The 15,215-nt window shown below is 42.6% G+C and overlaps 1 protein-coding gene across 3 annotated transcripts in view; it reads left to right on the forward strand.

The window, feature by feature from the left end:
• Positions 1 to 14,437, forward strand: part of bcl7a (BAF chromatin remodeling complex subunit BCL7A) — a 52,166-nt gene extending 37,729 nt beyond the window's left edge. For 2 of the 3 annotated variants that reach the window (XM_034191436.1, XM_034191438.1), the window contains exons 3-6: positions 403 to 499; positions 9,167 to 9,316; positions 11,377 to 11,480; positions 12,000 to 14,437. In XM_034191436.1, the coding sequence (XP_034047327.1) occupies positions 403 to 499; positions 9,167 to 9,316; positions 11,377 to 11,480; positions 12,000 to 12,074 (426 nt within the window). In that variant the 3' untranslated portion in view covers positions 12,075 to 14,437. The remainder of the gene's footprint in view (positions 1 to 402; positions 500 to 9,166; positions 9,317 to 11,376; positions 11,481 to 11,999) is intronic. The other variant, XM_034191437.1, reaches the window with a different exon arrangement.
• Positions 14,438 to 15,215: the final 778 nt, after the last annotated feature.

A 15,215-nucleotide genomic window follows, 5' to 3' on the forward strand; every position in this document is an offset into this window, starting at 1 on the left:
CGGCGTTGCTTTGCGCCGAGCGGCTGCACCGCGACGCGCGGTGGAGCAGCTTCTCTTTCCTTGACAAAAACTCCTGTAACTGTGAAATGTGTCGTTCATTTTTAAACTGGATGCTGTCTTGATCCAGTATGTCATCTGACTAGCACAGGAATTGTGAAAAGACGTGGACATCAGCACTTTTCCGGCACATTAAGACAGACGTGCGGAGGAGTTCTGTCCGTCGCTTCTGCCTTTTTGTGAAAGTCAGACGAGGTCCCGGATCAACAAAGCTTTCACGTTGGAAATGATCTGGTTGTTCCAGCGGGATTCCAGTTCGGATACTTTTCTAACAGACCTCTTATGTATGTATTCTGTTGCACATTAATTGCATTATAATTTTGTGACCATTTGTTCCCACTTTAGAAGAACAAGAATAAGAAGAAGGGTAAAGACGAGAAGTATGGGTCAGAGGTGACAACTCCAGAGAACAGCTCTTCTCCAGGGATGATGGACATGCATGGTGAGTGTTAAAACTCAGTGTGATTTACGCTGTTCAATATCTGTTGTCCAACAAGAAGGGGAAATGTAAGCATAATGATGCATGAAAGAGCAGCCTGGCAGTTTCAGATATTGTGGGAATATAATATTTGCAAAACCTGCCTGATCGTGACGCTGCCAAGTGATTGTTCAGCGTCATATGAAATCTGGCACCATTTTCCCTTATTAGCTCTGGGACGTGTCCAGAGAATCAGGTCCTGACATTGTCCACAGTTGTCATTTCACACCAGCAGTACTCACTTCACACCTGATGAATACGTTGGAGCGGCTCTTCCTCAGCCTCCTCAAACCCCTGGTGCAATATACCCAGGACGGTCTGCAGTTTATATATAGGGTACATGTTGGTGTGGAAGATGCCATCATCTACCTGCTACACTGAGTCCACTCACACCTGGATAAGGGAAGTGGCAGGGTGAGGATTCTCTTCCTGGACTTCTCGAGTGCCTTCAACACCATCCAGCCCCTTGTGCTTCAGGACAAACTGACTAGGACACGAGTGGACCCCTGCCTGGTCACTTGGATCTCCAGCTACCTCACCGACAGGTCGCAGTATGTCAGGAGGAATACCATATCTGATCTGAAGCAGGAGCAACTCAGGGCACGGTGCTGGCCCCTCTTGTCTTCATGCTGTACACATCGGACTTCTACAACTCTGAGCTGTGTCACATCCAGACGTTTGCAGATGACACAGCCATTGTTGGATACATCAGGAATGACAGAGAGGAGGAGTACAGGAGCCTAGTGAATGAGGGACTTTGTTGTCTGGTGCCACACAAACCATCTACAGCTCAACACCTCAAAGACAAAGGAGCTGGTCATTGACTTTGGGAAGTCCAGACCAAGACCGTGATCAGTTCTGATTGAGAGAGCTGAGGTGGAGGCTGTGGATTCCTGCAAGTACCTTGGGCTGGACAGCAAACTGGACTGGACAACCCACACCAACCACCTGTACAGGAAGGGACAGAGCAAGCTGGACGTCCTGAGGAGGCTGCGGTCATTTAACATCTGCAGGAAACTTCTGTGGACGTTTTACCAATCCATGGAAGCCAGCGTCGTCTTTTAGACCATGGTGTGGTGGGGAGGCAGCACACCCAAGAAGAACACATCCAGGCTGGACAAACTGATCAGACGGGCTGGCTCTGTGGTTGGCATGAAGCTGGACTCTTTGGTGACAGTGGCAGAAAGAGAACACTGGACAAATTGCTGGACATTATGGATGATGCTAGTCACCTTCTGCACACCGTCATCAGTAACCAGAGGAGCCTCTTCAGCCACAGACTGCTCCTTCCCAAGTGCTGGACCAACAGACTGAAAAGTTCCATTGTCCCTCAGGACATCAGACTGTACAACTCCTCACTTAGGGGGAGGAGGAGTAACAGGAAGGAGAGGAACAGTAGTAACCAGTAAACCAGTAGTCAGTAGTGAGCAGTATTTTTGATATTTAATTTTGCAAATTGTTTCTTGTTTTCACTTTTGATACTCTGTGTGCTTCTTACCCTGTGTGCTGCTATCCAATGCTGCTGGAACCTCAATTTCCCTGAGGGAGTCTTCCCAAGGGATTAATAAAGTTCTGTCTAATCTAATCTCTAATGTAGCAGTAAATGGGATTGTCTGTGGCAGGCACATACTCACCTACTCCGAATACTCTGTTTGAGTACTCTGCAGAATTCGTTCTTCCTGTATATTTAATTTGTTTCGGATTTTGGAATCTGAACAGAGTGAAATAAGTTCCTAAATCTCATCATCTCTCATAATTGTCTTCATCTTTATATAAACAGTTTTCCTTCTTCACCTTTAGATATTTATATTCTGGTTTCACACCAGAGAAATGAATAGAAATAGAAATGTCATCAACTCGCCTGCTTGCTCAATGTGGCTCCTGCAGACAGTGATCTTTGCTATTCACACATGGTCAGTCATGATCTCTAATGGGAAGTTAAGACATCTTTCAACACCACTGGGTGCCATCCCTCCAATTATTGATACATGTTGTACAATCATTCTGCGTTTGGAAGGGATGAGACAGTTCATCCAAAATACAGTACTATTGTGACATTCATGTCCATGACAAACGTATGTAAATGTGTTTCCATAACAGTGCAAGGTCATCAGCTTAGCATTGACAGTGGAGCTCTAAAAGAGCTCAAAACCTTTTTTTTCTAAAAACTACAAGTACCCCAGTGTAGAGAACCACAAATAGTTCTAGCAGGCAGTGTCAAAGCACTTAGAAACAACACTCCACAAACTCTGAATGTCTTTCAAGAAGCAAAATGATGGGCTTTGTCACTTATTCAGGAAGAACTTGGATACACGGGAGACCAGTCCAAACACCACCAGTGATTTGAGAGGGAGCAGGAGAAGAGTTATGCCAAAACACAAACAGGTTCAATGTAGAGAGATTGGTCATTGACAAGCAATGCTTAGAAAACTAGCATGGGTTGATAACACAGAGGCAAACACTGAGACATTAACCACAGAATCCATTCATTAATTTTTCTCTGTTCAAATGGAACCTTTTTAGTGTATGTTCAAACAGAATTATACACCAACCTGACAACAAGCCGATGACAGACACACACACGTCCACAAGCCAATCAGTGAAAACAAAATCAGTGATATGTATGGTGACATGCAGCGTACAAAGCCGACAAAGCAACGCTGTTGTGCTTTATATGCCAGTTACCAGCTTTGTTGCTAGCAAGGTATGTTAGGCTAGTTAACGGCTAAATTAACGGTAGCTCATCTGGCTATAGTTAGCCTAGTTTTGAGATTTGCACTTTTATTTTACATGGTATCAATCTTTAATAGTTCTTCAGTTTAAAGGGTTCTTTAATAGATATCAATAGATAGTATCTAAGTTTGGAGTTTCCATTAGAAAGCATGTAGAGTATGGAATTTGTCTTCCTATAGTAGCAATCCATAACCTAGCTAGCAGGGTGAACTTTAGATAGAAACCTGAAACCTAAAACATATTACGTCATAGCTTCTGTTTCTATAATAACATAACCTGATTTATAGCTTAGCATACTAGCTATAATTTAGTTTTACAACAAGTCAACAGACTAGGTAGATGTATACTACAATCTTCTCCTGTATGAACACTTGGGTTTCAGGAGCTAACTCCTACAATATTATAATATTATAGAGTTTTGATGAGGTAAACCCCATCCTGACCAGGTCCACATAATCAGGTACACCGAAACCAAAAGTCTATAACTGCTTTATTATATGGTAAACAAGAAAATTGGGAGTTTGTCAAACATCTCAAGTTTCAACTATTATTACTGTCTTACTGCATCGACTGACATCCCATCGATCGACTGGAGATGCCTGTTACGTCCGTGACAAAGAGTCATCAGACTTGTTTACTTATAAAGTTCGCCATTCGCCTGTCTAGCTTCCGCGTAAAATCGACCGAGTACTCCGTCAAGCATCCGTCTGTCATAAGTTTCAAAGATGGGCGCATGTCCCTTTTCAGTGACGTACTTGCAAAACAGGTTGGCTGCTGACTGTGTATTTCTGTGGGTGTTCTTCGCATCTTTTTCGTGTAAAATTTGTTTTAAGTCAGCGTCACTAACAGACGCAAACCTGTCTTCTGCCATCTTGTCAACAAACTGACAGCCAAAGTAGGCATTGTATCGCGTTATCTGATTGATCGTTATCGATAGAAGGCATCGCTTGATTAGCTAGTGCTACGCTGCACGCGAGGTGTACTCGTGTCGCACGCGCGGTCTACTCGGCTCCACCAGCGGTCAACTCAGCATGTGGTACAGCTCAGAAAGTGGCAAATGGACCAATCAGAAGTTGGCAAAATCCCATACCATATAATAATATGTCATAACTATACGAGGTCTGTTAGAAAAGAATCCGACCTTTTTATTTTTTTCAAAAACCTGATGGATTTGAATCACGTGTGCTTGCATGAGCCAACCTTGAACCTTCGTGCGCATGCGTGATTTTTTTCACGCCTGTCCGTTGCATCATTTGCTTGTAAGCAGCCTTTGTGTGAGGATGGGTGGAGTCTCTCGTCGTTTTTTTTTTTTTGCAAGGAAATGGTGGAACGACTGGAGCAGCGCGACTGCATCAAATTTTGCCAGAAACTGGGCGACAGCCAGGTGGAAACCATTCGGATTATTCAGACGGCTTTTGGTGACGATCCTATGGGCATCACACAGATTAAGGAGCTGTACAACCGGTTTAAAGATGGCTGCACAATGGTGGAGAGCGAGCCACGCACCGGGTGGCCATCAGCATGCTGAAATGACCGGATAATTCCAAAGTGAACGCTGTGATGATGTGGGACCGTCGTGTGACTATCTGAGAAATTGCGGAAGAGGTGGACATGAGCACTTTTTCGGCACATTCCACTGTGACAGAAGATTTGGCCATGAAAAGAGTTGCAGCGAAATTCATTGGCACGAAGCTCATGGCGCAGCAAAAGCGCCTCCGTGATGAAGCCTCACAGGACATGTTGTGGCATGCCCAGCTCTTGCACCATTCAGAAGATTCAGATGGCTTTCTGTGGCTTTTCAGTCGTGTGACTATCCGAGAAACTGTGAAAGAGCTGGGCATGCCACAACATGTCCTGTGAGACTTCAACATGGTGACGCTTTTGCTCCACCATCAGCTTCGTGCCAAAGTCATCGACATTAATTTCGCTGCAACTCTTTTCATGGCAAAATCTTCTGTCACAGTGGAATGTGCTGAAAAAGTGCTGATGTCCACCTCTTCCGCAATTTCTCGGATAGTCACACGACGGTCCCACATCACCACAGCGTTCACTTTGGAAATGATCTGGTTATTTCAGCATGTTGATGCCGACCGGAGCGCGGCTCGCTCTCTACCGTGGTGCGGACGTCTTTAAACTGGTTGTACCGCTCCTTAATCTGTGTGATGCCCAGAGGATCGTCACTGAAAGCCGTCTTAATAATCCGAATGGTTTCCACCTGGCTGTCGCCCAGTTTCTGGCAAAATTTGATGCAGTCGCGCTGCTCCAGTCGTTCCGCCATTTCATTGCAAAGAAAAAACGACGAGAGACTCCACCCATCCTCACACAAAGGCTGCTTACAAGCAAATGACGCAACGGACAGGCATGAAAAAAATCATGCATGCGCACAAAGGTTCAAGGTTGGCTCATGCAAGCACACATGATTCAAATCCATCAGGTTTTCGAAAAAAATAAAAAGGTTGGATACTTTTCTAACAGACCTCGTATTTCTTGTATATGTTGTTTACTGCCCTGATTGTGTGAATGTCATTATATACATGCTGTCCATATTATTGAGCTGCTTAGGTGGATTAGGGAGAGTTCCCATGGGATAAAAAAGCTTTTCAACCTACCATCCCTGGTTCTCAAGACCAGGCACCTAAGTGGCTCTACATTTTCTTTTTTTTTTTAGATGTACCTTAGTATACACTAGTAGAGTTCCACCTTAGATTTGGAATGTATAATAGAAGATATACCTTACTGAATTTTCATAAAATGTTCTTTAGTCTGACAGCAACGTTGCACTATGAAACCAAACCAAACATATCCAAACATCAACCTTGGTTCACATCTTTTTCTGGACTTTCATGTGTGAAAACACCCTTTAGTCCCACAAGGGAGAAATATGCAGAAATCACAAAGCTCCCTGTGGGCACCCTGAAGGGGAGAGGGCGGGGTGCCATACTGATAGGAGAGACCTTAAACACCCCACTCCTGTCCCCAGAGGAGGGTACTGTAACACCATTTATGGCAGGTAGCAGTCCTTCGTTTCTGTGAAGGAGAATAAGCCTGAACCGTATCCTGTGACAGAGAGCGACAGTCTTACTTTGGCAAGGTTTTGGCTTTCTAAAAAACATTTACATGTCAAACCATTACTTTATTTCAGCCAGAGAGTCCATCCCATGTCTGAGATGGCATTAATGGCACTGATTATTCTTCCCATTCACTGCCTACAGCAGGTCCTGTAATTACATTATTTATGCTGATAAAATTGCAGGCTTTGTTTGTTTGTTTTTTCCTTCTTTGACATCAGGATGTAAAAACCTGTAATTACAGACGTGAGCAGATTATGAGTCAAGAGCATGTCGAACAAACCATTTTTTTTCATCTTTTACAAAACAAAGCATGCAAATGTGGTGTACCGCATTGAAAATTATGCTTATTAGACTAATAAATTAATGTCACAGAACTCCCATCTTAATTTTTTTTTTTTCAGTGATACAGAAAATTATGTTGCAAATATAATTTGATATTTGGTTAATTTTCAGAATCTGCCACGGACTGCATTTTTCAGATTATGTTTGGATGGACACTTGTGGACATTTCTTACCAAAGCATTGACTATTAGGACAGAGTTTATTTTCACTTTGCAAGCTTTTGGGACACTGTCCCCTTCTTCAGGTGACCTCAGGTCATGTGGCCAATTTCTCTGTGCATAATCCAGCATGTAAGCGCCTGAGTGTTGAAGACCTCGGTAATTGGACAAGGCCAAGGGGATGTCCATGTTTCACCTGGCTGCATTAGATAGATCGTTATTTTAGAGACGTGGGAATGGACCATTGTCTGCCTGGGTGGTTGGCACCCAGGTACCTTGCAGTTCCATGGTGCCTTGGATGCAGCAAAGCAAAGCACCAGTGCGTGCTCTCAGACTTGACTTGTTCTTTTTTATATTTGATGATTGGTTTTTTAGTTTTTGACCTCTATGGTCCATGGCTTGATTTGATGTGTGTATGTAACATGCAACCAGAAAGTATTCACAGCGCTTCGCTTTTCCATATTTTGTTGATACAGCCTTATTCCAAAATGGGTATTCATTTTTCCCCCTCAAAATTCTATACACAATACCCCCTAATGACAATGTGAAAAAGGTTGCTTTTTTAAAAAGATTTTTGCAAATTTATTTAAAAAAACAAAACAAAAAAACTAAAAAGTCACATATACATACGTATTCACTGCCTTTGCCATGAAGCTCAAAATTGAGCTCTGCTGCATCCTGTTTCCACTTGATGTTTCTACATCTTAATTGGCGTGCACCTGGAATTATTATTGGACATAATTTGGAAAGGCACACACCTGTCTACATATAAGGTCCCACAGTTGACAGTGTATGTCAGAAATTGTCTGTAGACCTTTGAGACGGGATTGTTTCAATGCACAAATCTGGGGAAGGGTACAGAAACATTTCTGCTGCTTTGAAGGTCCCAATGAGCACAGTGGCCTCCATCATCTGTAAATGGGAGAAGTTCAGATCCATCAGGACTCTTCCAGGAGCTGGCTGCCCAGCTAAACTGAGTGATTGGGGAAGAAGGGCCTTAGTCAGAGAGGTGACCAAGAACCTGATAGTCACTCTGTCAAAACGCCAGCATTCTTCTGTGGAGAGAGGAGAACCTTCCAGAAGGACAACCATCTCTGAAGCAATCCACCAATCAGGCTTGTATGGTAGAGAAGCCACTCCTTAGTAAAACGCATATGACAGCCTGCCTGGAGTTTGCCAAAAGGCACCTGAAGACCATGAGAAACAAAAATCTCTGGTCTAATAAGACAAAGATTGAACTCTGGTGTGAATGCCAGGCGTCATGTTGGAGGAAACCAGGCACCATCCCTATGGTGAAGTATGGTGGTGGTAGCATCATGCTGTGGGGATGTTTTTCAGCGGCAGGAACTGGGAGACTAGTCAGGATTGAGGGAAAGATGAATGCAGCAATGTACAGGGACATCCTGAATGAAAACCTGCTCCAGAGTGCTCTTGACCTCAGACTGAGGCAACAGTTCACCTTTCAGCAGGACAGCACACAGCCAAGATATCAAAGGAGTGGCTTCAGGACAACTCTGTGAATGTCCTTGAGTGGCCCAGCCAGAGTTGGTTGGCCCAGCCAACCTGAATCTGATTGATCATCTCTGGAGAGACAGCAGGTAGTTGGATTGGTGTGTTTAAAAAAACAAAAACACAAACGCACTGCTTTGCTTTAAATGTGCAGTAAGCTATTTCAGATGATCAGTGGGTCTTACTTTTAAAAGGCATTATTTTACTCTGTGTGTCGCGTGGAAAGCTGTAGTTTTTGGTGCTACATTGATTAGCTGTTACACGGCTTATGCACATGCTCTAGTCGTCTTTTTTTTCTGGGGACATTACAGCGCCACACACAGGCCTGGCATATGTACTACAGCATTAAATGGCGCTTCGAGGCACAGAATTTGCCTTGAACATTTTTGTGATCAAATTATTCGAGTTACTTGACTAATTGTTTCAGCCCTAGATGTGAGTAGAATTTTGTGGGGAAAAAATGAATTTAGTCCATTTTGGAATAAGGTACTCCTACCTCACAGCGAGAGGGTGTTTGGTTCAAATCCACCAGTGTACAGTTTCTTTGTGAAGTTTGTGTGTTTTCTCTGTGTATACTTTGGTTTCTTTCCTCCATTTAAAAAAATGCACTGGAGATGCATTAGGGCGCGAGGCGAGGCTTCATGGAGTATTTGGTGTTTTTCTAAGTCCACTAGATGGCAGTGTCTATTCAAAAAGTTCCAGTTTTCTTCCTTTCCCCTGTCACCCTTAACTGGAATAAGCAAGTATAGAGAATGAATGAATGAATGAATAACTCATGATGAAATGTGGAATTAACGCTTCCTTTCTGTCTTTGTTAGACGACAACAGTAACCAGAGCTCCATCGCTGACTCCTCCCCCGTGAAACAGGAGAACAGCTGTAGCACGAGCCCCGCCCCCGAGCCCTCCAGCACATCTCACCGAGAGAACGGTGACTCCAAGACTGACCAGAGCCCTGACAGCAAGAGAGGTCAGACGCGCACCAGTCCGAGTTTGAACTAACTGTGCCAGAGTGCTGGTCGCTGTCCGCTGCACTGCTCTTAGCATCACACAAGGAAACTAACATTGTACAGCTGACACATTTATTTTGTCAGTATAAACCTGTTTCCATTAAGCTTATTTTCAGTTTGCTACTTGAGATTGCTCCGTTTGAAGGGCAGTGGAACCCCACCTAGTGACATATGTAAGTTTTCCTTGACTGTTGAAAATTACCGTCACCAAGGAATTCTTTGACCCACATCTGTTGGTTTGTGTGGTTACTTGTGAGCACTGAATCAAAACCAAACCTGGTTAATGATTAATCTTATAAAGATGAACACGACATGCAGGTGTCACAATATAGATTCCTGACTTTTTTTTGTGCTTTTTTTATTAGTATCACTGACATTGTGGTTTGGCTGGTGCCAAACTAAGTGTGCTTGTTTTCAGTGTAGATGGCTCCCAGTTCAAAACCCATCCCTGCCCATTCACCACATAATATGGAGTAATGTCAGGAAGGGCCTCCGGCATAAAGCTTGTGCCAAATCAACTGCTGTAGTGACCCTGAGTGAAAACACAGGGAGTAGCTGAAGGGACTTATCACTTACATTGTGATGGAACATCAGAAACTTTGGCCACGTGGCGCATTTCTTTCAGTTTGTCCAGCATGTAGCTGCCTCAGTGTTGAGGAGCCGAATGGCTGGAGAAGCCCAAGCACATGCCCACATTCCACCTGGCTGTAACAGATAAATGGTTACTTCCTAAAGGTGCGGATGGATGTATCGTCTGCTGTTAGTGGTCGTCGTCCAGGACCCAGAACAGCACCAGGGTGTCCTCCTCGACCTGACCTAAAATGTGCTTTGGCTACTTGTAATTATAGTGACGAGTCGTTAAGATATCTGTAACTAGAGGTCACCATTCCCAGCAAAGGTCCAGTACCTCTCTGTGTTCTTAATTTTGTTGAAGTGCAGACAGGGGGTGCTGTTTCATCTCTGTACAAATAAAACAGAATACAAATATTATGAAAATATTACTGGTAATTAAAAATTATTCTGTATCTGCATTTGGTTCAGAATTTAATCTTTTTTTTTCTTGATCCAAGACAGATCTTTCCACTAAATTGAAATCCATGTATCTTTTCGAGATAAACAAACAGGGCTGAAAACTTCAGATTGTCGTCCGGTATTCAGAAATTCACTTAAGCTCCATTAGTTGCTCACAGTGTGTAGTGAGCGCCTTGTATGGCAGCACCCTGACATCGGGGTGAATGTGAGGCATTATTTGTACAGCACTTTGAGCATCTGATACAGATGGAAAAACGCTATATAAATTAAGTACATTTACCATTTATTAGCATTATGAGAGTAAACTCTTCTTTCGTAGTCATGTTTGCATTTTTGTCATCAACAGTGATTTGACAGTATTATTGATTTTCTATCAAAGTTAATTAGACAAAATGTATGTAGAGATATGTGAAATTGAAACATTAAATTTCAGGCTCCCTCAACATGAATCTAGTTTTCCTAATAAATGTTGTAATGCTCTTCTCCCAAAAGTTCAGCTTTTAGCTTTGTTCGTTTGTTCTAAACTGATTATTTATTCATGTATTTCTGTTCTTTTTGTGATTGGTTTTCTCCGCGTGTTGTTCAAAATAAATAACGTCTGTTGCATTTACTGTGGCTCAGTAATTGCAATAATTCTTAGTTTTCATCCACTTCAAATTTTAAAAATATGTAGTAACTCTGCACAACCACACAGGGGCACTGTCAAAAACCAAAAACTGCCACCATCGAATAAGCACTAAAGCATTTTTTTTGTTGTTGTTTTGTTTTACACACTCAGCAAAGATTTTAGGTAATCAAGAATTTTGTGTAATTTTTAAAACGGCTCACATTTACTTTATTTATATTTCTTCACAAATATATGCATTTTAAGATGTCAGTTTTGTTTTCAGGCACATTTCCTGTACTGTAGACTTGGTGGAGTCATTATTCTTCTCTGTTTACAACTGGAACCCGTCTCTTTTCTCACGACGTACGTTAAAATCCTCAGGTAAAAGCATCGCTTCCTCAGAAACCTCGGAAAGAGCACAAAGTGCAAAGAGAGACGGCCCGTCTTCAGGGGACAAGGACTCTTCAGTCAGCAAAGCCACTCAGGTACAGATACGAACATCTTGAGTGACATGCTGAAGGATCCAATTAACGTGGTAAAATCACCAAATTTGCACCAGATAGACATTAAGGCACGGAAGACTCGACTGAATTTTGGAGGTGATCTGGATTCAGATTGGTGGATGTCAAAAATCTGTGATTGCTCTTGTTCATGGATTTTTTTGTGGACTGGGTGGTGGTTTTCGTAATGGTTGTTTGTGTACAGGTACTAAAACCTATGACCAGCGTATTGCCTTAGTGACTGTTGCACCATCAATGCCACCAAGGTACCTGCATATTATTGCTAACCTGCTGCTGGTAACATAAATGGAAAAAACTCAAATGTCACACAAATGAAATACTACTGCACAGAAAGACAAAAACTCAGCTTGACCCGATCAAACCCACAGTAGAGAGGAGCTGCTGCTCGCGGGACTCTGGCTCGGTCATACCGCTGTCACTAAATTTAAACGTACTGTAAACCCACAGATCCTAAACCCAGTTTCTCTGTGTTTTCTCTTTCAGGATCTAGAAGAGGAGACCCCACCTTGCAAGAAAAGCAAACTGGAGTCCTCATCTCAGGACTTTGAGGAGAGTTAAATGTTCAGGCTGGAGTAATTTCTCTCCTTCGCCCCCTCCCTTCCTCCTTCTGCACATCCCTCCATTAACCCTTTGCTAATTTTGGGATAATGGATGCACCTCGTCTTTTGGTCCTCACCCCTTTGACCTAAATGTGGCCACACCAAAGGGTAAATGGACCCTAACCCCCCCCGACTCCCTGGCACCCATTCCCCCCTGATTTGCCACCTTCATCCTAATGCTCCTCTGTCACAGAGGGACAATGGGTATTACCTCTATTTACTGGTCCCCTCCGTGCTTCCTTACAGTTCTCCACGCTTTTCACTAATGCCAAGAGAAGCTCTGAACCCAGGCTGTAATCTCCTCTCTGACCAGAGGGGGGCAGCGCTGCTATCCCAGGCCAGTCCAGAAGCGATACACTGACCTGCATCTGTGACGAGAAGAGTAACCCGGGGACTTGATGCTGATGAGTGGGAATAGGCCGAGGTTGCGCCGGGATGTTGATCTGAGGCTGTTTTACTGCTAACGGTTTAGCTCAGGATCCATGGAGGCTAACCTGGCCTCAGGTCAGCAGCCGTGGCAAAGCTCAGCCAAACACGGCATCACTTCAGTTCTCAGACTTTGCCTCCTGTTAGACTAACATTGTCTGTTTGTTTAGGAAAAGTGTAGTTTTTTTTGTTTTTTTTCCTCAGGAGGGTCAATGCACTGTTATGGTCTGTCACAATTGATCACAGATGGATTTGCTGCTGTAGTGGAGATCTTTTTTCTCTATCCATGAAGAATCCTTCCCTTACTCGTTTTCCATGAGTTGGCTGTAGGTGGTGTAGGGAAAAGCCGACTGTACCGGTCAAGTTGAACTCTTGGATAAGTAGTGACAACAGGCATCGGTTCCGAAGGCGTGCCTTGAGTTGATACTGTAAAATCCCATTTTTGGTCAAATGGTTTTTGAATTCCAGCTTTGGTGCCATTCTTCATCAAATGATTTCTGCCTTATCACCAATGATTATATCCAATATTTATATACAGCTACAAGTGTTGGATTGTAGGAGCAGCAGTTATGGACTAGAAGTGAAATATTAGCCAGGGGTAATATTGTTCACCTTCTGGGATTTCTAACGTTTAAATCTTCTAAACAGATCCATTTTTGCTTCAGGAGGTACCTTATCACCAAGCTAATACTGGTCACCAGGTGTCATCAGAACAGTTAAAGTTTTTAGCCAAAGTATGCTAGAAACACCAGTAATTCATTGCACAAGAACCCAGTTTCCAAAGTGTCAACGCAACGACCTGTTTGCGTGTCTGTCGCTTTAAATGGAAAGGAGCTGTTGATCACCTTGCTTGCATCTGACCGTCATGGAACAGATGGCAATCTAGATGTTGATTTCTGTGACACAAGTCTAGCTTGACCAGATACAGGACTGAATTGTTTCCATACACACATTCACAGGATTGTAGGACTTGATCCTCAATGTGTAAAAGTGTCTCAAACTGATTTTTGCACACCTTTAAAGCAGAAGCAGACCAGCGGTGGCACTGGTGTCACATATGGTCCCCGCCATTACTCTCATTCCTATAAATGTTCTGTGTATCACTACTTATCTACCACCTACAAAACATCGTAGCTGACGACAGAAGGGTTGGTTTATCGCTCCAACATTCATTTCGCTCCTTCAACACGCTGCCTTTGGGCTGAATCTGTACATGGGGCAGCGAACTCATCTGGTTGTGTGCAAATTTGTCATCAATGTGCAGTTTACTTGAACTTTAAGTTAGGATTCAGACCTGGGACCTCAAACGCACAACCTCTCACATTGAAGCCTCCAACTGCATCAACGCAAACTTGGATTGAAATCAATCGAATCACTGCAGAGGAATGCCTCTGAGGAGCTACAGAAGTACTTTGATTACTTGATCAGATTTCAGCAAATCATCTTTCACATGGATGGAGAGAAAAGTTTTTTTTGTTGTTGTTTGTTTTTAAGTGACAAACGTCTCCGTTTTGAGGATGGATTAGCATATACCTCATTCCCAGTCCAGCAGCGCTGGAACTTAAAATGCTATGTATTGACATTAACCGTTATAAACTGCATTATATACACTCAGTAAAAAAAAATGAAGAAAAAAAAAATCACGTATGTTGTAGCGTTCACTTGTTGAGGCCATTACTTATAGTTTGCTTAAAACAAAAAAACTGAGATATAAGATCTTGTATGTTTTTTGTTGTTTTTTTTGGGGTGGTGGTGATGGGGTAGGGGGACCATTTTGTTTGACTTTAGATCTTGTACAGATTTATGGTTTGGTTTGACTTATTTATTCCATCAGTAGTGCTTGGTTTTTATCATGTCCGATGGCTTTGTTTTCTTAATAAAAATCACAAAACTTTGTGTTTGTTTTCTCTTTGTTGGCATCACAGAAAAAGAGGAACGTCTGAACATTTTTTTTTCTTCCAGCGTTTCTATTGGACGATTCAGGAGCACATGGTACAAAGTAAACAGCAACGACGTGTCAACATTTGCAAAATTAGTTGTTAAATTGTTAGCAAATGTCTACAGATGGTGCCTAAAATTGTTACATAGAAAACACTTCCACAGCTCAGACACGTCACTTTGTAAAGTACACAATATTTATAGTACGTATTGATACAGACTTTCCCCTGAAGTACAAACCTTAATGACAAACTTAGTAACGGCAGAAAAATAAAATGTACACATAAAATATCTTTAGTTCCATAGCATTGTTTACATGTTTATCAGGACTCCTTTCACCATTTACAAAGATGAGTGTGAGTCACATGTCTCAATTGTGCTTAGGAAACGTACATGTACTTTTAAGATTGCAGTATGTACCAACAAACAAAAACTTAAATAAGAAAGCGTCACGTGTTTTGTAAAAGCTGGACCTTTAAAGTGGATAGTGCAAAAAATAGTTTAACAGAGGCCTCTTTAGTGTAATTTGGGTGAACTGTGGCAGAAAGTCGTTAAAAACCCGACTCCGCTACAAAGTACTTGCCCAAATCAGTGCTAGCTTATTTCTCTGTAGGAACATAACTGGTTGGTGACAAGTCTCGACCAACCAGACACAATAAATAACTGGCTACAACTTCAGCTACAACACTGGTTGAGAATCTTGCACCGTGTTCACGTTATGGTCTGAAGTGACGTT

Source organism: Thalassophryne amazonica, chromosome 17, assembly GCF_902500255.1.
Source record: "Thalassophryne amazonica chromosome 17, fThaAma1.1, whole genome shotgun sequence".
Taxonomy (NCBI): Eukaryota; Metazoa; Chordata; class Actinopteri; order Batrachoidiformes; family Batrachoididae; genus Thalassophryne; species Thalassophryne amazonica.